General features: G+C 41.7%; 1 protein-coding gene across 1 annotated transcript in view; it reads left to right on the forward strand.

Annotated features, from left to right (window-relative positions):
- adamts17 (ADAM metallopeptidase with thrombospondin type 1 motif, 17) overlaps positions 1 to 26,705 on the forward strand; it is a 139,736-nt gene that overhangs the window by 18,178 nt on the left and 94,853 nt on the right. Inside the window, exons 4-6 of the mRNA XM_051901545.1 lie at positions 5,329 to 5,501; positions 17,310 to 17,393; positions 20,142 to 20,296. Of these exons, the coding sequence (XP_051757505.1) occupies positions 5,329 to 5,501; positions 17,310 to 17,393; positions 20,142 to 20,296 (412 nt within the window). The remainder of the gene's footprint in view (positions 1 to 5,328; positions 5,502 to 17,309; positions 17,394 to 20,141; positions 20,297 to 26,705) is intronic.

A 26,705-nucleotide genomic window follows, 5' to 3' on the forward strand; every position in this document is an offset into this window, starting at 1 on the left:
TCTTTTTTGGGCACCTGACAACCCCAGTCTCAATTTACCTTCATTGTATGGAATGAACATCTCTGCTAAACGTTTCCTTCTATCTTCCACAGAAGATCAAACACATCAGGGTGAGTAAATAATGACTGAACTGGTTTTTGTGTGCACTGTTCTTTTAAGACATCAGAACAGCAGGAGCCACCTGAGTCAGTCGTATAGGTACTTTGTTATTACAGCTCTAGATGACAGTTTTGAGATATCTTCCTGACCATTAATAGTGGTTTGTTCTTACTCATCACTTGTTTTATGATTGTCTCCGTCTGCAGAAATTATTGATGGTTTCAGCACATTTCTAGTAAATGTGTGATTTTCAGTGTCAATTGTGTGGAAGCCCAAGGCACCATTAGTTTCCATTCTCTTTAGTCAGATCTGCCTGAAAACAGCTGAGAATGGGAAAAATGCTGCAAAAAGAGTGTGTCACATTAGCACCATCTGTTGTGTTAGTCATTTATAAATGTGCGCACATTTACACAAACACAGATTTTCTAAACAACTGTAAACATACAGCAGAGACCCCCATCAGAGGGACCCCCATCAGAGCCCCACTGAATTATGGGTGAGGGTGGGGGGTCTTAGACTCAAGTGAACAAACACATTTTTACAAATTTTCAAATTGCCTTTTTTTAGGGTTGCCCTCAACTAAAGTAGTCTAAAAAGTAGACTAGTAGTCGTTCATTTTAAGCATTAGTCGATTAAGCGAACGTTTATATTTAAACCATATAAATCATAATAAAGACCTTTAATGCCTCCATAGCCTAATCATTGCTCAAGCACGCATAAAGCTTGTCACAGCGCACCGGCAGAAGTAATGATTATAAATGCATCGGGGAAAAACAGCAAGGAGATTGCTTTAACATTTTAATAATTAATTGATAAACTAGTGTTTTCTGTATTTTTGGCTTTTTTTTGGGCATGCTCAAGTTCACAGAGAGAGACGGCAAAAAGCACACCCTGTTTGCTTTCATTATTTTACAAAAGCACAATGTTTTGTTGTTATTGTGAGTGCACGCAAATAAAAGTAGACTCTTTACAGATTCAAAAGATGTATTACTCTTATCTGTATGACAAAAATTACGTAGTAAGTGTAAGTGATCGCACCGGCGCCTCCATGTTAGCTGTCATGCAGTGAGCGCGCTACTATTCAGCTTTCACACTCCACACAAACACTTGAATGGCCCACATTTTTGGTTAACGTTAGAGCGAGCGGCCATGTAAAGTTGCTACTACTTACATGTTTCATATGATAAGCCATATTTGAGGTCGTTGAATGCTAGGCGAGTGTTTGGATGTCCAGCTGTTAATGATCTGTCCATCACAGACCTTCACCACTTCCTGTGAATTTTTTTTCCTGCGACAAAGCGACTAATAAAATTTTGGTCGACTAAGCCTCTTCTCATCGACTAACTGTTAGTCGACCATTAGGGGGCAGCAACACCTTTATTATTACACTACTGGTGCACATCAGTGTTGTTTTGAATTATTTTTATACTAATACATATTAATATTTTTAATTGGCTTTTATTTTATATTTTCAGTTTTCATTTTAATTTTAGTTGAAGTTTTTTGTAATTTTCATTAGTTTTTTTATATTTATGGCAACCCGTGACGTTCTACCTGGAGCTGTTCACGTCCTCAGTCTCGATTTATGCGTGTCTTTGTCAGCACTATCAATGCCGAAATTAATCTGCAGCAGTCAGGTGGTACAAGTAAGAGCTCTGTAAGTTGTTTACGTTCATTATTATTGTAATGTTATGAGACATGAGGTAATTTAATGCCGCCTCTTGTCTCGTGATGCTTTGCAGGCTCTGATGTTTGCTTTCATATGTTTTGAAGGAGGAGTGGCTTTGGAGGTGCTCTGAAAGGAAGGTGGGATCTTACGCTCATAAAGCTAACTTGCTATTGCTAGAATCTCCGAAATTGCCTACCCTACCTTTAAGTCATTTTAATACTTCAGTTAGTTGCCAAGGTAACATTTTCGTCTAAGTTTGTTTTTCACCTAATATAATATATAAATATATATATATATATACATATATTTTTTTTTATGTCAACTTTATTTCAATTAACAAAAAACATTTTTAATAGTTTAAGTTAACAATAACAACACTGGTGTAGCCATTTTTAGGATTAAATGTGCTACTGTGAATGCTTAGATTCATCAACAACACCTAATGTGATATTGTAAACTTGCATTAGTTAAAGTTGACATGTTTATAGCTAGCAGATAAATTAACGGCACATCAATGCAGTAGCACTTGTTTGTATTCACACAGAAGTGATTCTTTCCTAGCAGAAGTGAATATGTGATGCCAAAGCACTGGATAATTGCCTTCAATATATATGTATTATGTCAGTCAAAGCTAGTACAGTGTTTTTTTTTTTTTTTTTTAAACTTAATGATAAAATTTTAGACAGTTAGACAAAGTGCAACAGATACACCATAATTGAACATTTTGGGAGCTTTAAGGAGAAATCAGTGGGTTCGTGCAACCCAGCAAATAAACCAAAACTGCTCTCCAGATGGTGGAAAACCACAGTTTGAAGCAAAATGCTACTTTAGAAAACTGGAATTTACTTTTTCTTTTGTGTTATGGTAAACACTTCTTTGCTTTCCCCCATGGTAATGGATCATCAAATCTCTAAGGGTTGTTTACAGGTGTCTTCAGTAAACACACACATACACGCTCATGTTTGTAAGGAAATGCATGTGCAACCAGAATACGAACAGCTCACGTCAAGAAGGAACTCTTAACTGTTCTCAGACCACTTGTGTGTGATTGTTGGTTGTGGTGAAAGTGTGTTATGAATGGATTTTACTTGTTGACAGGTTTGTGATGGGATCAGATGTCAGCCATTTACCTTTCAAATCCTCATGGCTGGAGGAAAAAATCCCATTTTACTTTCATAATCTGATGTATACAGTTATCGGCCAATGCCAGTATCAAAATTGCACATCAAAGTTACAAAAACAAAAATTTTATTAAACATTTAATTTTATTTTATTTAAACAAAATTTTATTCGATCAGTCACAATGGGCCTCACGCAAAACTTAGCATTTAGTGGTGGCTACGATTAAAGCTCTTGCTCACATGGTATATTTACATGACAATTGTTTTCAACCGCCACATTTATTAACGTACGATCATTCGTATGATTGGATTGGCGGCATACAAATGTTTCATGAATCATACGTAAACCCTGTCGTAAGATGATTTCTGCGCTCATTTCTATGTTAGATTGATAAATGAGGCCCAATAAGACCAGGAACATGCATTAAGAAAGTAAATGGAGTGAATTTTGATTTCATGTTGTCTTTAATGCCATTTTGATTTTATTTCTGTCTCTGTTCTTTCGGTCAACTCTTATGTCTGGTGGACATTAGCTCCCTCAAAGGTTTGGACTTGGTTACAGTAAAGCTGTTGCCTTAAGATCAGGTCTAATTGTGCACACATACAACATATGTGGTGTAATTCTGAGGATAAATTGTGCTTGTTTACAACCAAAATGTGTCCCCTGCTTAGAGCTGACAGCAACTTCAATCAAACATTGTGCTTTATAACCGTAATGTTTGAAGAGTTTCTTTCTGTTTGTTGTTGATTTGTTTATCTGCTCCAGGAACTGTAACTGTGTATCAATCTTGATGTGTTTGTATACATATGTATGTCTTTCAGAGTAACAAAGACCACATTTCCTGACATAATTGCAGGTTTGATGCTAAGACATGAAACATAGCCTGCACAAGTACATGAACACAGGCGATTCTTACTGCGCAAGCTGGATTTTAGTATGCACACTTGCAATGTCTTGACGAAGCATTCATGTTTGCATAAAGTTCACATAAGTAGTTTTTTTTTATTTTTAGAATTTAATACTTTTTTTCAGCAAGAATGCATTAAATGATCAAAAAAAAAAAAAACATCCTGACAATTTATCATTGTTTCCACAAAAATATTAAGCGGCACAACTGTTTTCAACATTGATAATAATAAGAAATGTTTCTTGAGTAGCAAATCCGTATATTAAAATGATTTCAGAAAGGATCAAAAATGATTCTGTGCTGAAGTAAATACTACAGAAAAAAACAAATGTAATTTCTACCTGAATAAGTTAGTTAGCAGGAATTTAAAATACAAAGTAAATTCTATATTAGTACTCAGTTTAAGCTTGTAGAAATTAAAGAGTAAATATTAACATTATAAAATTAAGTAAAACCTACTCCACTTTCTGATACTGGTGTTCCCATCATGCACTGGGGCATGAATGGTTAATATTTTTCACTGTTTTCCAGCTGAATTTACACTGTTTTATTGTTGCTTTTGTTGTTGTGACATCTGGAGTTCACTTTCTACTCAAAATGACACATTCACACTCAAAAATGATCCAACGATTGTTGCTGTTGTTTTGTAATGTGTACCAAGTATTGCGGTCACATTACTTCTATTATATATATATATATATATATATATATATATATATATAATGTTGTCTACACAATATCTACTATATTATTTACTTAGATGTTCTAAGTAAAGCATACACTTTAAGAGCATGGCTTAATTCGGTGTAATATTGTTTAAGTAAAATGTACATGAAACAGAGTATTGCAAAGTAAACTTCAACTAAATAGAAATTACTAAAATTTTAACTGGCAAGTTTAACAAGTTAAAGTTACTTATTTTCTTTGCTAATTTTACTTAATTTAGTTAAATACATTTTACTTCCATATGTAAATTTTTCTTAAAAAATCTGCATGTAAAAACAAGCATGCAAAAGAAAAATTAAGTAAAGTTTTTTTTTTTTCAGTGTGACACTGAAGACTGGAGTAATGATGCTGAAATGTTTTGTGTCACAGGAATATATTACATTTTAAAATATATTAAAATAGAAAGGAGTAATTTTAAATTGTGATGATATTTCACAATTTTACTGTTTTTACTGTATTTTCGATCAAATAAATGGAGCGATAGTGAGCATAAGAGACCTTCTAAAACAGGGGTGGGGAACGTTGATCCTGGAGGGCCATTGTCCTGCAGAGTTTAGCTCCAACCCTGAAAAAACACTCACCTGCCTGTAACTTTAGTAATCTTGAAGACCTTGATTAGCTCCAGGTGTGTTTAATTAGGGTTGGAGCTAAACTCTGCAGGACAGTGGCCCTCCAGGATCAACGTTCCCCACCCCTGTTCTAAAACATCAAAAAATTTACAGACCCCAAAATTTTAAATGGTAGTGTACAGTATTTCTCTGGCCTAACAGTGCTGTTTGTGTACTTGTGTCTCTGTGTGTGTTAGACAAGAAGAAGGAGAAAAGGTCAAAAGGAGCAGAGGAGGTGCGTGGCAGGAGGAACGCCATCAGGCTGAGTAGAGAGTACACTGTGGAGACGGTCGTGGTGGCTGACGCAAACATGGTGCAGTACCACGGTGCTGAGGCTGCCCAACGCTTTCTGCTCACCGTCATGAACATGGTGAGTCACATATGCACATAACGTGGTCTAACACCCCATCAATTTTCTCCATAAACAAATAGGTTTTTAACAACAGCATATGAACCTTTCAAGACAGACCTGCCATGAGTGATGGCGATCCACAAGTGGTTCTCAATTCACTTTATTTTAGGACCCAGATTTTACACAGAAATTTTGCCCTAACCCTTAACCATGTAATACCTGACATATGAAATAATAGTCAGAAATTATTTTTTTTTTTTTAAATGGAACAGTTTATTGAACCTTTCAGACAAAATAAAAAAAAAAAGTTGTTGATAGAGGAGCTAAAAATGTATAGTCAGAGGCCCAAACTGAGCAAAAATATGCTATTTGGTGCAGTTTCTGACATATGTGGTAAGTATAAGGTAAAGTAAGATGGAATTCTGATAGCTTGCAATGTAAATCAATTAGATCTTTATAACAGTATATATAGCAAACATATAATGCAATGCAAAAAAAAACAACAACAACTAAACTATCATTTAGATGACAGAAGGCATGCAGTATTGTCACAAAAACAAGGAGAAAAAACGATTTAAGTGCAGCAGTCGTCGTTAAATAGACAGAACTATAACCAATCAAAGAAACAGTAAAAACCTGTGACAACTTAAACCATTTGTAACCTAGGAGACTAACTGAAACACAGAGAAACGAGAGAAAACTGAGGCACAGAACTGAAACATAATACAAAACCCATCCAAACATAACACAAACTCAGATTCTCCCCAACGCCTGCTACAGACTGTGCGATTTCGGCAATCTTATAAAATCATTACAAAGTTATTTTACAAAGTTACATTACAGTTATTTTTGTTGAAGTCTTAGTAGTTTTATTTTTTAAAAATGTCTATATATTTTTTATTAATTTTTATTTAAGTTGTTTTAGTTATTTTAGTACGTCAAGTTAAATTAAATGAAAATTAGAAAAAATTACAAATATTTTATTTTATTTCAGTTAACGTTATTTCAGTAAATTTTTTTTAATGATTTCAGTTTCAGTTAATCATAATAACCCTGGTTTAGATTGTTTACACTACATGTTTTGCATGTAACAGAGCATTTGGACACTAGTGTAACTCCTGGCAAGATGGAAGAGAAATGGGTCATAAAACAGAAGACAGATAGCAGTTGGGAGTGAGCATTTGCTCTGCTGACCGCAGCTGTGCTGTGTGTGACATTCACGAGTCGGCAGCTCTCGGACACGCACACGCACACACACACACACACACACACACACAGACACACACACAGACACACACACACACGCGCGCGCACACACGTTTGTTTTGCTATCTTAGTGAGGACATTCCATAAACATAATGGTTTTTATACTGTACAAACTGTACATACCCATCACAGAAGACATTCTGCATTTTTACATTTTTAATAAAACATTGTTTAGTATGTTTTTAAAGCTATTTTAAATATGAGGACTCATGAAATGTCCTCATATTTCATGTTTACGTCATAATACCAGTGTAATACCCATGTCATTATACAAATTTGTGTCCTCATAAAACAAAAAAATGTGCACACACAGATCACACACACACACAAACACAAACCTCTGTTTAATCACATGGGCTCTGTTCCAAAAATTAGTGTGCTGTCTGTGTATGCAGCATGCTGAGAGATGGTCCTCACTGCAGTACATGAGATCCAGGGTGCGAGGATGGATCCAGATCCCACTTTACATATCCCTAAACCTACCCATCTCCACCCCCTGGATCTGGATCCTGGATCGCGTGTTCTGCAGTGAGGAGCTACTGCATTTTGAGGCATCATAGGTTTGAGGCAACCAATCAGAATGTAAAGTCATAAAGTCATCTTTCTAATACAATGGGCCTCGTTCATTAAAAACTTTCATAAATATATGAGTAAATTTGGAGTAATTTGCTCATAAAACGGACCTTCCCTTTAAACGTGTGTATGCTAATGAACTCCAATCATTCCAATCATGCACGCTATAGACTGTAAAAAAAGATGGACGATGCACCATCACTCTCCCACACTCCTGCAGAATCGGTTAATAAAGCAGAACAACTCTGGTGTTAAATAAACAGTTCTGGAAATGTAGAAATTAAAGAATCCCTTTCTCCAAGATCCAGAATAAAGTCTGTTTGTGCTTCAGTGACTTCGCTTAGAGAAGCTGTCAATCATGACGTCAAAACCCACGTTTTTATAGCGTCAAATAACTAACTAACTCATTTAAAGAACGAACACTTTAACTAACTTCAGCATGATAAAACTGCCTGAGATGACAGAAACCATCTTTGTAAAAAGATTATTTTGACGTGTAATTTGACTGTTTAGTTTGTCTTACGTTCATTACATTACATGAGGGCGGGGTTTATGACCTATACTGCATCCAGCCACCTGGGGGCAATCGAGACGCTTTGGCTTCACTTTTCAGGACTCGTGTGGCACGCTTGGTGCACGCTCATTCACAATTAGCATAATCCCCGCCAATGAATTAAATAAATACAAAGCTAAAAAGAATATATTAATAAATATATTAAAGACTAATATTATTTTGATTGACTGTAATTAATGTTGCATGTCAACTAACGTTGTATTAGTAGACTGTTAGGTTAGGGTTAGGTGTTAGTAGGGTTAGTAGAATAAGTTTTCATGTACTTGCTAAGTTACTTACAGTCAGTAAAATGTCGAAATAAAGTGTTACCAAACTAACAAAAATGACAAAAGCACATAAAACATAACTAAAACTTAAAAAATAAATAAATAAATAAATAAAAACTGAAAATATAAATATAAAAGCAAATTCAAAATATCAATAAATACTACAATGGTATATAAAATAATGCTGATTTAGATACAAGATTATGAAGCCCAACAACATTTTTTCTTTCTTAGAAATAAGGTGCAGACATGAATCATGGACATTAATACCATGAATGTGTATTAAAAATGAAATATGATCTGTTTTGACTTTAACAATGATGAGATGAGATTGTGTGTGTACTGTATGTTTGAAAGCAAGGAAGAAAGAGAAATCTTCTTGATTTGTGTATTTCAGTTCGTCCCAGAGTAAATGACCTCACTCTCATTCAGAACAGGTTCGTAAACACAGCGTGCGCTGCAAGCGTCTGGAAACGAGCCTTTGTAATAAAGTACAAACAAACTAAATATTGATCTGTAAAACAGTCCACAAAACAACACCTCACTGCATCTGCTGTGGTAAAACAAAGCTCATCAATTCAAGAACGACTCTATACTGTATCTCTAATGACAATGGTGAGTCATATGAAGATTAATGTAAAAATAAATGAATTGCCCAGATGTGTGTGATTTTGTAAGAAAGTACACCTCCTTTTGTCCTCCCTGAGGTCCTTAGATTTACATTCTTCACAGACGAGTTCGACAACACTGTGGAAAATCGTGCTGTTATTCAAATCAGTCGCTGATATTCCCCTCCAGATGCTGGTTACTCATCAATATCTGAATCCTCCCTTCAGTTCAGCTCTATACTTCTTCATTAACTTCACCCCGCATGGAATTGTCATTGTTTTTTTTTTTTTCCAATAACAAATGGCTACGCTTTTACTCAATATTTACACAATATTTTGCGTCATCTTCTCAAGGTGTCTGTAGATTTTGGAACTGTTAACATAAAAACATAAAAAGCATGTGGTTTTTTTTTTTTTTTTTTTTTTTTTACATCTATTTTACATCTTGCATTAAACATTTTGAAATGAACTGGCTGTATTAATTTCAAAATGTTTAATGCAAGATGTAAAATATTGTAAAATTAGATCAAACAAAATGTTTTCTACACCGTTTTTCACAAAATGAACACAACAAAAGGTATATATATTGAGTCATGTTGCAAATGAGTCATTAAATCAGTGTTTTGAATCAATTAATTCAAACAGACAGTTTGAACTAATTCACAGAAATGAATCGAACTTACCAACTGAAACTCCATTTTTTTTTCACTGTTTTCTGTTTGAATATATTTTAAAGTGTAATTTATGTGATCAAAGCTGAATTACTCCAGGCTTCAGTGTCACATGATCCTTCAGAAATCATTCTAATATGCTGATGGACAATTGCGCTCGGGCTCAGTTCAAGGCAACCGTGCCTAGTGTGAGTACACCCTAAATCCAAAAGAACTGTGGCCGTGTCTCCAAGATGCTTGAAAAACAATGTGCAAGTGTACCTGGACAAAAGCTGTTTTAAACGCAAAGGGTGGTCACACCAAATATTGATTTGATTTAGTTAATAGAAGTTCATTTATAAATAAAATCTATTTATGACAGTATTTTTGAAAGCATCCTCACTTTACAGCATTTTTACACAAGTGCCTTAAACTCTTCACAGTACTGTAGTTTTGCAGGTCGGTTTCATCTTGGAGACACGGCTACAGTTCTTCTGGATTTAGTCTGTCTCAGTTTCATCTGTTTCTTCACAGACGGATTCGATGATGCTAAGATCAGATCTCTGTGTGGATCACCGGCTGTTGTCAGACTCCTTGTGCATACAAAAATCTAACTGGATTATTACAATTAATGGCAAAAATGAATGTTTGGAAATGTAAACTGATATTTCCTACTGACACACAACAGCGAAAGATATAAATAACGTCTCGGTTACAAAGGTAACCCTCGTTCCCTGAAGGAGGGAACGGAGACGTACGTCGGACAGACCGACGAATAGGAATCTCGCTAGAGAGGCCAATCTACTTCGAGTGTAACTTCAACGAGCCAATGCACATTGGCATGCAATCATATGCATCAGCTGCTCGCCTCGCAGCGCGGGTATATAACGAGCAGCAGGTGCGTTGCATCTTCAGGTTTTCGCTGAGGAGCCGAACCGGATAGGCGGCAGCATCAGCGGGGTACAGCGACTGTGGCGACGGGACGTACGTCTCCGTTCCCTCCTTCAGGGAACGAGGGTTACCTTTGTAACCGAGACGTTCCCATTCAGTCGGTCACGTTCGACGTACGTCGGACAGACCGACGAATAGGAATCCCTACCAAAGCGCCACAGGGGCTGCCCTCTTCCAGCGCTCTGTTGTAAGCCACCTGAACCCCCTTGCCTACGGACGGAGGGACAGGGCTAACACAGAGAGTGTCAATCACTGCTGTTCCCCAAAACCCATTCAGTGAGACTATTGGATAACGCTGGGAAAGCGTACCCTTCCGCTGGGAAAGGAACGCTGCGGAAGCCACATCCTTCCCGAAGGAGTTAAGTGGAGAAGTACATATGGACTAACCCGTAGGCTGTACTACATATGGAAGAACTGGGGTGACTCCAACTCGATGAGAGGTGGGTTCTCCCAGAGGGAAAGACACGGGCTTCGTTTAGGAGCAACCGTGGAACTAGACATATGGGATCCCAGTAGGGTCACACATATGGTACCCAGCCTAAACCCGGTTCTCAAGGATACAACGGAGTATAGGCCTAGCGCCAGACGTTCCGCCATGTCGGCTGCCGAAGGGAGATCGGAGGACTCAACAGGGTCTGCCTTGTAGGGACTCTCTGGAGAAAAAAGCGCATGTAAGCGCAGCAAGCCGACACTAAGCCGGGGCCTCTCCGTGCCTCTGACCTGAGGTGAGAACACGGGAGGAGACCGGCTCGACACGAAGGCTATAGAATCTAGCGAACGTGTTAGGTGTCGCCCAGCCCGCAGCTCTACAGATGTCTGTAGCGAGGCGCCACGAGCCAGCGCCCAGGAAGATGCGACGCCTCTCGTGGAGTGCGCATGCAACCTGAGCGGGCAGGGCACGCCCTGAGCTTGGTAAGCCAGGGCGATGGCATCCACTATCCAGTGGGCCATCCTCTGCTTGGAGACAGCCTTTCCCTTCTGCTGGCCTCCGTAACAGACAAAGAGCTGGTCTGAGGTCCTGAAGCTTTGAGTTCTGTCTATGTACAGTCGCAAAGCGCGAACTGGACAGAGCAAAGCCAGGGCTGGGTCTGCCTCCTCCGAGGGCAGCGCTTGCAGGCTCACTACCTGGTCCCTGAAGGGAGTGGTAGGAACCTTGGGCACAAGCCAGGCCGGGGTCTCAGTACCACATGGCCGTCACCCGGCCCGAACTCCAGGCACGATTCGTCGACCGAAAAAGACTGCAGGTCCCCTACCCTCTTGATGGAGGCCAATGCAACCAGCAGCAAAGTCTTCATAGACAGAATCTTTAAGTCTGCTGATTGCAAGGGCTCAAAGGGAGCAATCTGAAGTGCTCTCAGCACCAGAGCAAGGTCCCAAGAGGGTATGGAGGGAGGACGAGGAGGATTTAACCGCCTCGCCCCCCTAAGGAACCTGACGACCAGGTCGTGCTGACCAACAGATTTGCCATCTATGTGGTCATGATATGCGGAGATAGCAGCAGTATGGACTTTGAGGGTGGAGGGGGACAGCCTACGCTCCAACCCCTGCTGCAAGAAGGAAAGCACAACACCGATCGAGCATCTTCGGGGGTCCTCTCGACGAGAAGAACACCACTCGACGAACAGGTTCCACTTCAAGGCGTAAGCCCGTCTCGTAGACGGAGCACGTGCCGAAGCGATGGTGTTAAGTACCTCGGGGGGTAAGTCACCTAGAACCTCCGCGTCCCGTCCAGGGACCAGACATGGAGTTTCCAGAGGTCTGGACGCGGGTGCCAGAGAGTGCCCCGTCTCTGAGAAAGAAGGTCCTTCCTCAGAGGAATGGGCCAGGGAGGGGCTGTCGCGAGGAGTGAGAGTTCTGGGAACCAGGTCCGGTTGGGCCAATAGGGCGCAACTAGCAGAACCTGCTCCTCGTCCTCCCTGACTTTGCACAGGGTCTGTGCAAGTAGGCTCACTGGGGGAAACGCATATTTGCGAAGGCCCCGGGGCCAGCTGAGCGCCAGTGCGTCTGTTCCGAGTGTTCCCCGGACAGGGAGTAAAACAACCGGCAATGGGAGGTTTCTGGTGAGGCAAACAGGTCTACCTGAGCCTCTCCGAACTCTCTCCAAATCAGTTGGACCACCTGGGGGTGGAGTCGCCACTCTCCTGGCCGCGCAGCTCGTGATAGCTCGTTGGCCACACGGTTGAGCACACCGGGAATATGAATGGCACGAAGCGACCTCAGATGCTTCTGACTCCAGAGGAGGAGATGGCGGGCGAGTTGCGACATGCGACGGGAGCGTAGACCACCTTGACGGTTGATGTACGCAACGGTCGCAGTGTTGTCCGTCCGGACCAGTACATGCTTGCCCCGTAGCGGCCCTTTGAGGCGGCTCAGGGCAAGGCGTACCGCTAGCAACTCGAGGCAGTTGATGTGCCAATGCAGATGGGGGCCCGTCCAACCCCTGACACTGCATGCCCGTTGTACGTGGCACCCCAGCCTGTGGCAGAGGCATCCGTGAATACCACAGCATGCCGGGACACCTGCTCTAGGGGTACTCCAGCCCGAAGAAACAAGGGGTCCGACCACGGGCTGAAGGTTTGGCGGCACTCCTGAGTGATTGCCACCCGGAACGTGCCGCGTTGCCACGCCCATCTCGGGATCCGGCCGTGGAGCCAGTGTTGAAGCGGTCTCATATGAAGCAGACCGAGCGGGGTTACTGCCGCTGCGGCTGCCATATGCCCCAGGAGCCTCTGAAAAAATTTCAGTGGAACCGCTGTCCTGCCGTTGAACGTATTCAGGCAGTTCAACACCGACTGAGCACGTTCCTCTGTGAGGCGTGCTATCTGTTCGACCGAATCCAACTCCATACCGAGAAAAGAGATCCTCTGCACCGGGACGAGTTTGCTCTTTTCCCAGTTGACCTGAAGACCCAACTGGCTGAGGTGTCTGAGCACCAAATCCCTGTGTTCGCACCACTGATCCCGGGACTGTGCCAGAATGAGCCAGTCGTCGAGATAGTTAAGGATGCGAACACCCTGTTCTCTCATGGGAACAAGGGCTCCCTCCACGACCTTCGTGAAGACACGGGGAGACAGGGCCAGCCCGAAGGGTAAGACTCTGTACTGATATGCTTGACCTTCGAACGCAAAAACGCAGGAATGGCCTGTGTCGCGGAAGAATCGAACATGAAAGTACACGTCCTTCAGGTCGATCGCTGCAAACCAATCCTGGGGAGGGATGCACTCGAAAATGCATTTCTGCGTGAGCATTTTGAACGGTAGCTTGTGAAGGCTCCGATTCAAAACTCGCAGATCCAGGATCGGTCGTAACCCACCGCTTTTCTTGGGTACAATGAAGTAGGGACTGTAGAACCCTGACCTCATATCGGCTGGAGGGACCGGCTCTATCGCGTCCTTCGCCAGTAGGACCGCGATCTCCGCACGCAAGACACGGGCATCGACAGCCTTCACTGCAGTGAGGTGGACACCCCTGAACTTGGGGGGACGCCGGGCGAACTGAATCGCATAGCCGAGCCCGATGGTCCGAATGAGCCAGCGAGACGGACTGGGGAGCGCTAACCAGGCTCACAGAGACCGTACAGGCGGGATCAAAGGGACCGCAGGCGTACCCGCAGTGAGGCAGCGAGGTGGAACACAGGGACGCAGCTCGGGAGGCTCTCTCTGCGAGGCGGCCCGAAGCGGGGTCAGAGTGTGCTGTGCAACACCTACCTGGTTCCACGGTTGGGCAGGGGGCGCAGGAGAGGCTTTGCTGCCTTCTCGACTGCACGCTGCTGCCCTCTGGCGAAGGAAGAGGGGGATGAGAGTGGTGAGGCTTTTCTCCTCCCACTGCTCTCCGAGCCCTCTTCAGACCCAGAGATGGAGGAACTGCTCTCTTTTTGAAAATTTGGGTACCGCTGGCTGTTGGACCAGCGGGAGAACAGAAACAAACCCAACCAACAGGATTTACCACCCGGCCCTCCTCCGGGGGGGGGGAGAGCAGCCCCACCCGTCTCTGGGTCACCCGTCTCAGGGGTGATTTTTCACTAACCACTTAAACAGTAGCAGAGACGGGAGGTGTCATCTTCCTGCAGCGGACACAGTAGAGCAGACTGGGCCGGAGTTTTTTTTTTTCTGCAGGGGACGACACCCTTGGCGACGAGCAGACTGAGGGCCCACGAGGAACTCAATGGTTTGTCGGGGGAGGCTCCCCGGTCTGCCACTAACTGAGGAGAACTGCTGGGCTCAGTCCCCGACAGTGTCACCGAAAAGGCCACCTTGTGAGATGGGAGTGTCGAGAAAGCGTTTAGCTTGACGACCTCTTGCACCTCAGCAAGGTAAGCCAGGGGGGCGCTTCTGGACCACTGAGGTGGACATCGTCTGGCCGAAGGCCTGCGCCGTGACTTTGATCACGGTTAGTCAACAAGCGCAGCATTCCATATTTATGGCACCAATATAGCTCCATACTGCCAAGTTTTTCATGCACATCCGGAACACCCGGGAAAGCATGGCTGTAAACTCTGAATCTGAGTCAGCATAAGCACACACCATTACAGTGGGCAGCGTCACCCTCATTTCCAGAGCATAACAGCCCTCTCTCCGATGCTGCAATCGACATCTGACCCTCAGCTGGAGCCCTAAATGGAATGCTAGGTTCCCCTATGAAGAGGACCAGCAATCCAATCCAGAAGCTGCACAGCATGTAATGCGCTAGAGGGAGGGGCCCTAGGGGGTTGGTTCCCCGAAGGAACCCCTCAACCTCAAGACACCCAAGCCATTTCACCAAAGTAGACCTCTTCTGGTGCACCAGAGAGGGCGCTACAATGGAGATTAGGCAAGGAGACCGCGCATCTAGAGCGCCGAGCGAGCGCTGGGTTGCCGTGACAACCCGCGCTGCAGCCAGACAGCTCGACGGCACACGACACGCAGGAGGAGCGAGAGGTTTGCTCTCGCTGATCTCCGCGGTCTCCCAGAGTGTCGGGCAGACCCGCGGCTGTGCTTTTACACACAAGCGGCAGCTGGCCAACAACAGAGGGGACTCAAGCTTCCCGGAGAAAGAAGAGTCACGACCGGCGTGTCGACGTGATCATGTTCTCATACGAAAACATGAACCACCCACGAACATCGTTTCAGCACGCGCCCAGACATGTGAAACAGTGATCGTGGCCGTCAGTGAGGACAGGAAACGACCGCATCCAGAAACACACAAATAGAATGTCATCTTTAAAAAGACGCAAGCTCTATTTGTGTAAGCTCTCTTAGGGACTTTACTCTTTTAGAGTGCTGAAGCACGCAGGGGAACGGCCGCCGCAACACAGACAGGGATTGTGTGCAGCCTGTCGTGTGCTCTTTCTCTCTTTGAAGGCGCTCACTCTTACCAGCCGTAAAAACGGCTTTTAGCGCTCGAAGCGCACCGTACCGGCCGTGAGAACAGCCTTCTGACGCTGTCAAAACAGCTATTTGCTCTATAATGGCAAACGAAACAAAAAACAGAAAATAAAGAGAGGACTTCGACCCCGCTGCTGTGCTGTTGTAACGGTCACTTAGAGCATTTACAATAATTTGTGGTAGATTGTGAACTGCGCATGTGCACTGAGTGTGTGCGTCTGTAAGAGAACGTGAACGGTGAGCAGGAGAAGAGATAACCGCTCTATCGACTTTGTACTCTTTTCCCTTTTATTTTCCTTTTTCTATTTGTGACCTAAGTTGAATGTTTATTTGGATCCTTTTCTCTCACTCATCCCCATGTATGCGGACGAGTGTGACAATGTACAAGTCATTTTATTAAACCCCGGGGAAAATACACGCCAGCCCTCGCCTCACGTGCATCATTTCCTCGAGCTCTACACATTTGTTTTTTCTGGGCAACAACATTTCAACTCTGCGTTACACTGTTCGCCCGCACTCGAAAAAAAAAGAGAAGTTCAACCAAAAAGCTTGACTCGTCTTCTAGCAGACACTTGCTTGCAGAGAACAGGAACAAACACCGTTCGGCTCCGAAGCGAAAAGCTGAAGATGCAACGCACCTGCTGCTCGTTATATACCCGCGCTGCGAGGCGAGCAGCTGATGCATATGATTGCATGCCAATGTGCATTGGCTCGTTGTAGTTACACTCGAAGTAGATTGGCCTCTCTAGCGAGATTCCTATTCGTCGGTCTGTCCGACGTACGTCGAACGTGACCGACTGAATGGGAACTGGCTTATTACCATTTTCTTGGGGGGTGAAAATACTGACATGCCTAAGACTTTTGCACAGTAGTGTATATGGTATTAATTAGCCCGATATACCAGCTAGGCCAATAAATCGTCTGATATTAGGATATTTTTGATACCAACATCAGCTTACAATGTGCCTGTTTGGCACTTAACAGATATTTTATCTTTATTTCTACTAAAAAAAATATGGATACTTTATGTTTTCTGTGTACAAATATTTTGAGTGTATTTTAAGTGAATATTCTGTCAAAGCTTTGCCTTTGGTTATTGTAAAAATTCAAACTGGTCAACTGATAAGTTGTGACGTAAGGAATACTGTTTCCGGGTCCGAGCCTCTACTCGTTTCACTCGAGAATACTATCTCAATAGCTATTTTATGCACCATTTATATATATTGCACATTTAACCTATAAGCTATTTAAAACTTACTCTGTACACTACAGTCTCCATGCTCACAGAATCCCGAACACCAATATTTTAACGATTCATAAAAGATGAATTACTGTCCGACCATCTGAGATTTCAGTATGAAGATTGGTAGCATTACATCACTTCATGAGTGTATATTAGCACCATTTTTGGTTTGCTTTTGGCATCTGATACAGCATTTGGACCTGGAAGCGGTGGCATGTGACGTCAGACTTAAACGCATAACATATCTTTAATTTTTTTTTTTTTTTTTTAAATATGTGATATTGCGTAGTTAATCAGTAAGTTAATTATCTTGTCTTATTCTCTCTCTATAGGTTTATAACATGTTTCAGCACCAGAGTTTGGGTGTGTTGCTCAACATCCGGGTTACCAAGTTAGTTCTCCTGCACACCCGTCCAGTAAGTGTGACCCTGTGATATACAAACACTACATTAACAACCAGATCTATGTGAGTTACTTAATCCGCTATTTATCTGCTCCCTTGCTGTTTTATCAGGGCCTGTGATGTTATCCTGCTCAGAGTGTGTGTGTGTGTGTGTGTGTGTGTGTGTGTTTTAACTACCGGTTTTCCCCTACATTTTATTACTGGATTGCGTTGTCTCCAAAGGCTCCGGAGAGTCTGCCAGAAGGTTTTTTGACTACTCACCTCAGGTCTAAGATGATGTATGTCAGGATGTCACTGAATAGTCATAATGGCTATTCAGTGACATCCTGATATACATCAATATACTAGGGATGTAACGGTACACAGAAGTCACAGTTTGGTACGTACCTCAGTTTTGGGGTCACGGTTCGATACGAGTTCTGCATAACAGGAAAAGCAACCAATCCCCAGTGCTAGGTGTCTTTGCATTTATTTTGAACAGACAGTAGTGCAAATCACAGTTTGTTCCACCTAGAAGAATTTAGTCCCCCCTGAGGTAGTCGGTACAGTACAGCCTCCTTTAGTCTATTAAGCACTAAGCAGTAAACAAAATGAACTCTTGCATAGGTCATATTTTTTGTAGGGCTGATAAAAAAAGATTCCTGATTGCTAAACATAAAAAAAAATTAAGGAATTGTTGATTTGTTACTCTAATTGATTGATTGACCAATGCTGCGCTGCAGGGGCGGTTCTAGGATTCGATCTTCAGGGGGGCTTAGCCCTCAGTGAGAATATGTAGCAAGACCTCTTTGTAAATTGGCACCACTATATTATTATATAGTAAGTCAAAAGTACCCTACCAGTACTTAAATTGGTACCAAGTCAATACAAAAACTTTATAAAATATATAATGATACCAGTCTTTCTGCAGTACAGTTCAAATTGGTACACGTTTAGGCTACTGTTTGACTAACAGAAAGTTTATGTCAGTGGAAGTTCTTAAAGAAATGAAAGATCCTTGAAGATTGTTAGCTTTGAAGCTAAACTATACAAGTTGACAGACTTTTATCAGATACACATTTCAAATTGGACCAAAAATATTGCTGATCTTGCACACAGAGACAAACACTACTGTTCAAAAGTTAAGATTTTTTGAAAGAAGTTTCTTCTGCTCACCAAGGCTGGATTTATTTAATCAAAAATATAGTAAAAACAGTAATATTGTGAAATATTATTACAATTTAAAATAACTGTTTTTTTGTTTAAATATATTTTTAAAATGTAATTTATTCCTGTGATGCAAAGCTGAATTTTCAGCATCATTACTCCAGTCTTCGGTGTCACATAATTCTTCAGAAATCATTAGGCTTGTTCGACATCATGCAGCGCTGCACAGACTGATCGGTGTCTGACTTGAAGCAGTGCATGCCAGTTAGAAATTTTATCCGACTTGAGACAGTGGCGACGCCATGTGACTCTGAAGTATGGCATCAAAGTACCGCGAGAGCGATTCGAGAGCAGCCGGCTGGTTCATTCTGCGCAGCTTCTCCAGAGCAGCTGCACGAGCTCAGATGACGACAAAGCTTTTTCACGATTGGCCGGATTCACTGCATGACAACGATCACGTGTGTTTCGTGTTTATTCTCACAACTTTAGTTCCACTAAAGCTCACAAATCTGTATTTTTATAACAGTTAAAGCTCTTTTCATGTAGTCACGATGTTATATTGTGTCATGTTTGTCAAAATAAAACTGACAAAAAATGTAGACCCCACTACATTGGTATTTAAATAATATATGCTTATGTTGAACTTAATTGTTGTACAAACAGACGCTGTAAACAGTACATAAAGTACTGAATGAAAATGTCTTGGTGTATTACTCAAATATTGCATTTATTTCACCTCAGCTGTGATTAAAGTATGCAAACGCAGCGCGAGCATCACTATGGGAAGCAGAAAGTGTCCGTCTTTACGTCTCCGTTTTCAGCTCCTCCCCGACTGCAAGCGGCTACTCTCACCGATCTGTTGCATCCAGCCGCAGCCGATGTCGAACACACCTATTGTAATATGCTGATTTGATGTGTTGCTTCATATTTTTTCAGGATTCTTTGATGAATAGAAAGTTCAAAAGAACGGCATTTATTTGAAATATAACTTTGTAAGAACGTGAAAGTCTTCAATTTTGGTCATACTTGTGAAATAAAAGTATTAATTTCTTTCACCCAAAAAAAAGAAAAGAAAAAAAAAGACAATTCGTACTGACCCCAAACTCTTGAACGGTAGTGTATACTAACCTTTGTCTAATAAAACACTCTCTTTAATGACTAGCAAGTAGCAAAGTAGCAAATCATGATCCATGCAAGCACCAAAATGGCTGTTTAAGCTCAAATTTGATTTGTGTGCCCTTTCCTATGTAAATAGGAAATACTGCTCTTGTCAGTTTTATTGGGTCTTTAAAGTAAAATCCACTGACTAGAAGAGTAAACTTTTTATCCCTGGATGTAGATGTCATATTTAATTTGAGGCAAATGAAAACGAGGCTGTGTAGGACAAAATTCATTATGTCTTACTGTTTTAAAGGAAAAAATAAATCCCTCAGTTCATCAGCATGTAAGATGTATGGACTGACATTTAATACTCTGACTGTGTTTAAATGACCACTGAAGGTTTGTTACTACAGATGTCCCGTATATAGTGGGAAGCATTTAATTTAAACTTTTGCTGTATCATAGTCTTATTAATTATATTCTAATGTGCAGAAATTGTCCAATGTGCTCTCAGGAAAAGCTAAAGGTGGGCCATCATGGGGAAAAAGCCTTGGAGAGCTTCTGTCACTGGCAGCATGAAGAATACGGCACACGATACCTGGGTAACAATCATGTTCCTGGGAGCAGAGATGACCCTCCTCCTGTGGACGTAGCTGTGCTGGTCACCAGGTATTGATCAATCATGCTTAATCATTCATAGGATGACCCCAACAATTATTTGGACATTTCATTCACACTTGTCTGAATGCCATCGCATTACATTAAAAAATCTCAGACCAAGTGCATTTATTTAAAGAAAGACAAGCATAACACTGTTAGTGGATGTATTACTGGAAAATGTTCATAGTTAATGTAATAAATCACACCTGTGTGATCTTGAGTAGAGCTTCGTACATCCACAAAAATTACCAAAACACCAGTTGATTAAAAGACATTGACCAAAAACGATGAAGAATGTTCATTAAGAGAAAAGATCATGCGACATTTGAGATGCTTGCTATTAAATTCAATTGCATCAGATGTTTTTAAGTGTTACTTCTGCGTCCAAATACTTTTTGGGCTCATAACATTCTGCATTTCGCTTTTCTTTCTCCTTCGCCATCCCTCTTTTTTTTTTTTTTACGTCTTTCACTTTCCGTTTTGTCACACACATCCTTTGAAGTCCTGTATCTTTCAGCTCTTGCTTGTTTAAGACAGATTTAACCTTTTTTCATCCCTTTTATTGAGATCCAACACAATTTGAACCTGCCAGTATCTGAGCTGTGATAGACCCTAATAATCCTTCTGTCAGCGAGACAAGTTTGCTCCCAATCTTCATCTTTTCACTACAACAGATTACTAGCGGCAGCCAAAACACTGCATTCCCAGCGTAGGATTAGGGTTTATTAGCGTACTGTAATTTTCAGAATCAAAAAAAAGTAAAGAAAAAGAAAATCCTTTTGTTAAAACGACTCATGTGAGCCTGTCAGATAATATCTGTCATCCCGGGCCCGAGAAGCTTGCAGGGAGAGCGAGCTCACACAGAGAGTGCCTTTGTTCCCCCTGTGCCGGGTTAAATATGATCTCCGCTGGCGTACAAAAGGAACTCTCTATAAGGATGCGGCGTACAGGAGCAACATCTGTCTCGGCTTGCATGCCAAGATGGCTCGGGGCAGCGAGAATGCATCAAAGCAAATTAAGGCTTGACAAGGTGCGCCTCGGTTTCCCCTCTCACAGCTTTGCGTGGCTCGTCCCAGGTTCCCGCGGCACTTGCTGACTGAAGAAGATTATCTTCCATAGATGTGTTTTTCACTGCTCTTGTGAGAGATTAAACTCATTCTGAACACAGTCAGCCCTTCGCTAAGACCCCACATAAAATCATTACTGTGCTCAGTTTGTGCATTTTTAAGAGCTGTTTCAGGTGGAGTGATGCTGTCCCAGTAGAGTCACTATGCACTCTACTGTATTCTCCACAACAAAGCATGCATAATCTAAGATAGATAGATAGATAGATAGATCTGGATGATGTTGTCTGATATGTGTTAGCATGTTTGTCGGCACAATGCCAAATTATTTTGTCTCATTATATCAGCGGAAACAACTTAAAATAATCTGGTCATACAGATAAGAGTAAGACAGCATTGGAAACTGTAAAGGGTTTACTTTTATTTGCGAAAACCCACATCACAATAAAAACAAAACATGCTTTTTTAAAATAAAGAAAACAAACACAATGCCGCTTTCTGCCATCCTGGTTTCCTTTCTGTGAAGGTTGTGGAAAAAATAATGGAAACTGCATAGTTGGTGCATAGATCATCTCTTCTTCTTCTGCTCTTCTGCTCCTGTTGTGCCAGTTAGCTAGCAGAATTACATTACCGTGCGCGCCCCCTTCTGGATTGGAGTGTGGATCACCTATGACTGACTGCATTCGTCGTCTGACTGTATGCACCGAACCATGGCGCCCGTACCGTGACGGTACAGACTGGACAGACAGACGGACGGACGGACGGACCATATTTCTGCTATAAGCATTTCTGCTTCTACAGCATGAAGTTTTGTGCTGCGTTCCATCCGAAGTCAGATGCAGGATATTCCCACTTGATATGACTTCTGACCATTAATGCTCGATGCTAAAGGTTGATGTACAAAGAAACAAAATAGCAAATCTGCTGTTATATTTGAAGCTGTTCAAGTTTCTTCATAGATATAGATGTCCAGGTTAAATGATGCTATGAAATGTATGATTGTCAACAGAAATGATCATTTACCATGTTTTACACGGCAGACTCTGCAAGCGTTTACTAAATAGGTCTGATTATTATATAATGTTGGCACTTCTAGATTTCCGCACGAGTTTCCAAATTGGAAGTCTGCCTTTGTATTGCACCCTTCCAAGTAGGAAGTTGGAAATACTGACTTTACGAGTTGAATGGAAAGCTGCATAGTTACTGTTATGCTGGATGAGGTCAGAAATGCTTTCGCCTGGACAGTTTCGCAGCAGTTGTGACACGGTCCTCCATGCACGTCAGTGCTAATGGAAATCAGCATGCCTAACTGTATCCATTCCTAGCCATCCTTGGCTGAACGGGATCTGTCTTCAGCACCCAGCTGTGTGTCACATTCACTTAAGCTGTGAAGGAACAGGGAGGGAAACCAGAAGCCCACATCAAAAACGCTTTGGAATAGAGGGACATCAGACAGCCAAAGTGACACGTCGCAGAGCACGTATGGTGCAAACGTTTGATGACTGTAGACTCAAAACAAGAGACATCCATCTTAGCTGCCTGACGTTTAGTAAACAACAACCTCTTTGTTAATTCTAAAAGCCTATTTGATTTATTTTTTCTGTCCAGCCACCTCAAAGGTCCTCTGATGTTTTTGTTTGTCATTTGTTGCCCACTTGTGGTACCACCAACGTTGGGGAAACTACTTTGAAACTAGCATCCAAAACTACAACCTACTCGTAATTTACACTATAATCAAGCTTTTGAAAAAATAATTACACTGTAAAAAAATTTACACCGATTTCAACTTAAAAACAGAAGTTCAGTTGCTGCCTTCAATTTTTAAGTATAATCAACTTGGTTGTACAAGTAATTTCATCTTAAATTATATTAAACTGACTTTAAAAATGGAGTTGAATCTCATTCAGTATAACTTATAAAAAGTTTTGGTAACACTTTATTTTAGGGTCTTTTAACTAGTTGTTTATTAGCATGCATATTAATAAAATATTGGCTATTTATTAGTACTTATTAAGCACATATTAATGCCTTATTCTGCGTGACCTTATTCTACATTCTTAATCCTACCCAATACCTAAATTTAACAACTACCTTACTAACTATTAATAAGCAGTAAATTAGGAGTTTATTGAGGGAAAAGTCATAGTTAATAGTTTATGTGTTCCCTATACTAAAGTGTTACCAAAGTTTTTTTTTTTTTTTTTTTTCAAGAGACACAAACTAATAGTTTTTGTTAATGATAACAGCACTAATGTTTAAGGTTAAAGGGTTAGTTCACCCAAAAATCTTCAGAACACAAAATCCGATGGCTCAGTGAGCCTCCATTGCCAGCAAGACAATTAACACTTTCAGATGCCCAGAAAGCTACTAAAGACATATTTAAAACACTTCATGTGACTGCAGTGGTTCAACCTTAATGTTATGAAGCGACGAGAATACTTTTTGTGCACCAAAAAAAACAAAATAATGACTTTATTCAACAATATCTAGTGATGGGTGATTTCAAAACACTGCTTCATGAAGCTTCAAAGCTTTATGAATCTTGGATCGGAGCGTGAAAGTCACATGATTTCAGTAAACGAGGCTTCGTTACATCATAATTGTTTTGAAATTTCAGTGTTTCACCACTGGGGGGCGTGACTTTGGCAGTTTGATACACGCTCCGAACCACTGATGTAACTTTCTGGGCATCAGAAAGTGTTAATTATCTTGCTGGCAATGGAGGCCTCACTGAGCCATCGGATTTTATCAAAAATATCTTAATTTGTCTTCCGAAGATGAATGAAGGTCTTACGGGTGTGGAACGACATGAGGGTGAGTAATTAATGACAGAATTTCCATTTTTGGGTGAACTAACCTAATTTCCAGTAAATTACTTCACAGAGTTTCAACATTTGGTGCTGATATGTGAATAATATGCATAAAAGATGGAAAACCATTGTATAAATACCAGATGCGTTACATTTGCCAGAAAAGGTCATGTTTCTTGTTTCTTATGTGAAACTGGCTATTAAAGATATGTGAGGGGGGCATTATATAACTTGAATATCAGATAATTTATTTCTAAAATCAGAGCAGTATTTATCTGGCACAAAAACAGACACTACTGACATAATTGAGTAAACAAATAAACACTAAATGAAACAAACTAGATAATTATGACTCTTGTAGTTTGGGAAGATTTGAAACTTTTTAACTGTTTTAAAAACAGCTACTATCACTCTACCACATAATGTGGATATATTAGTGAGGTCGCTGCTTTTAGTTATTTACTCCCCAACACCGGGTGCCAGAATCCCTGCTTGTTATTTGTTAACAATTTAGTGTTTAAAACCACAGTAGAAGTATCTGGTTTTCTGGCTCTCCTCACCTGTTACTCATTGTTTAAGCTCAAAAATGGTTTTGGTAAAGTCAAATTACAGGCTCGGAGGCTGCTGGAGTTCGGCCCTGCCAATGACAATTACAAGAGGAAGCACAGCAGACATCTTTAGCTCTTTGTTGTTAGAAGATTTGGAGGCATTGAACATGGTTGTGCTTGACTCAGGAATGCTTTTCAATCCTAAATGTCGACTGCTTATTGAGACATTCAAAGGCACCTTCAGCTTGAACTGACGTTGACCCTGATGGGTTGTTTAATTGTGCTTTAGCTTGCCTAGTTTGTTTGTTAGTGCTTGGTGCAACTCTTATTGTGCTGAGAAAGCAAAAAAACTAAGTCTCTTAGATCTTCTTGGATGTCAGATGGGTTTCCTTTGGTGGCGGGGAGGAGCTGTGCTGTCTGCATGTAATGTGGGGACGAATCTGTTTGAATTCAGGCCAGTCAGGAAGTGGGGGGCCAATGCTGCTTTTTGTAAGCGAGACTGGACGATATCCAGACATCAAGTGTTTTTTGGTGTTTGCATTAGTCTCTTTCTGTTTTTCTGTGTCTCGCTCGCTCTCTCTTCCCTCTTCTGTCTGTCTGCACTTCTCCACAGACACCCTGAGCCCTGATATATGCGTAGTGCAACTTCACATTGATTCGTTCCCAGATGCTGACGTGAAGCTGTCAGCACCTTGCTCTGTCGTCAGATGGGTACGTGGGAAAACGGCCCCTTCTAAAGCATCTGTTTGCCATTTCACACCCAGCCCTGGCCTTTAGACATTCTGTGTTTGTTCCATCGGATCACAGAGCTCTGACTTAATTCTCAGCATGCTCACATTAGCCCTGCTGTAGTGGCAAAACGCTATTAGCACTGATCTGCCAAACGAAATCTAGCAAGTATCTTAAAGAGAATATTGTGTGATACACTCAAGAGACCATTGGTGAGAATAAGATGTTTGTGGGTAGGGTTTACCAGAACCACTCACTCACACACACACAGTCAATCACATGGCAGCAGTTAAATGCATTTAGGCATGCAGACATGAGCTGTGTCTCATTTCGGAGGCTGCGTCCTCCGGAGGTCGCTTTTGTGGGCTGCATACATCATCAAGGATGTTACTTTTCTTAAAGAAGACATCCTTGATGATATATGCAGCCTTCAGATGCGACCTCCGGAGGACGCAGCCTTGGAAATGAGACACGGTAGCAGCCAAAATGATCTGCTGAAGTTCAAACTGAGCATCAGAATGGGAAAGAAAGGTAATTTAAATAACTTTAAACATGGCATGGTTGTTGGTGCCAGACAGGCTGGTCTGAGTATTTCAGAAACTGCAGATCTACTGGGATTTTCATGCACAGCCATCTCTAGGGTTTACAGAGAATGGTCTCAGAGATGAGAAAATATCCAGTGAGTGGCAGTTCTGTGGGAGAAAATGCCTTGTTGATGCCAGAGGTCAGAGGAGAATGGCCAGACTGGTTCCAGCTGATAGAAAGGCAACAGTAACTCAAAAAACTTGTTACAACTGAGGTCTGCAGAAGAGCATCTCTGAACACACAACACGTCCAACCTTGAAGCAGATGAGCTACAGCAGCAGAAGACACACCGGTGAGACTCCTGTCATATAAGAACAGCAAACTGAGGCTACAGTTCACACAGGCTCAACAAAACTGGACAATAGAAGATTGATAAAACATTGTCTGGTCTGATGAGTCTCGATTTCTGCTGCAACATTCAGATGGCAGAGTCAGGATTTGGCGTAAACAACAAGAAAGTATGGATCCATCCTGCCTTGCATCAACGGTTCAGGCTGGTGCTGGTGGTGTAATGATGTGGAGGATATTTTCTTGGCACGCTTTGGGTCCCTTAGTACCAGTTGAGCATCATTTAAACACCACAGCCTACCTGAGTATTGTAGCTGACCATATCCATCCCTTTGACCACAGTGTACCCATCTTCTGATGGCTACTTCCAGCAGGATAACGCACCATGAGCCAG

Source organism: Ctenopharyngodon idella, chromosome 7, assembly GCF_019924925.1.
Source record: "Ctenopharyngodon idella isolate HZGC_01 chromosome 7, HZGC01, whole genome shotgun sequence".
Lineage (NCBI taxonomy): Eukaryota > Metazoa > Chordata > Actinopteri > Cypriniformes > Xenocyprididae > Ctenopharyngodon > Ctenopharyngodon idella.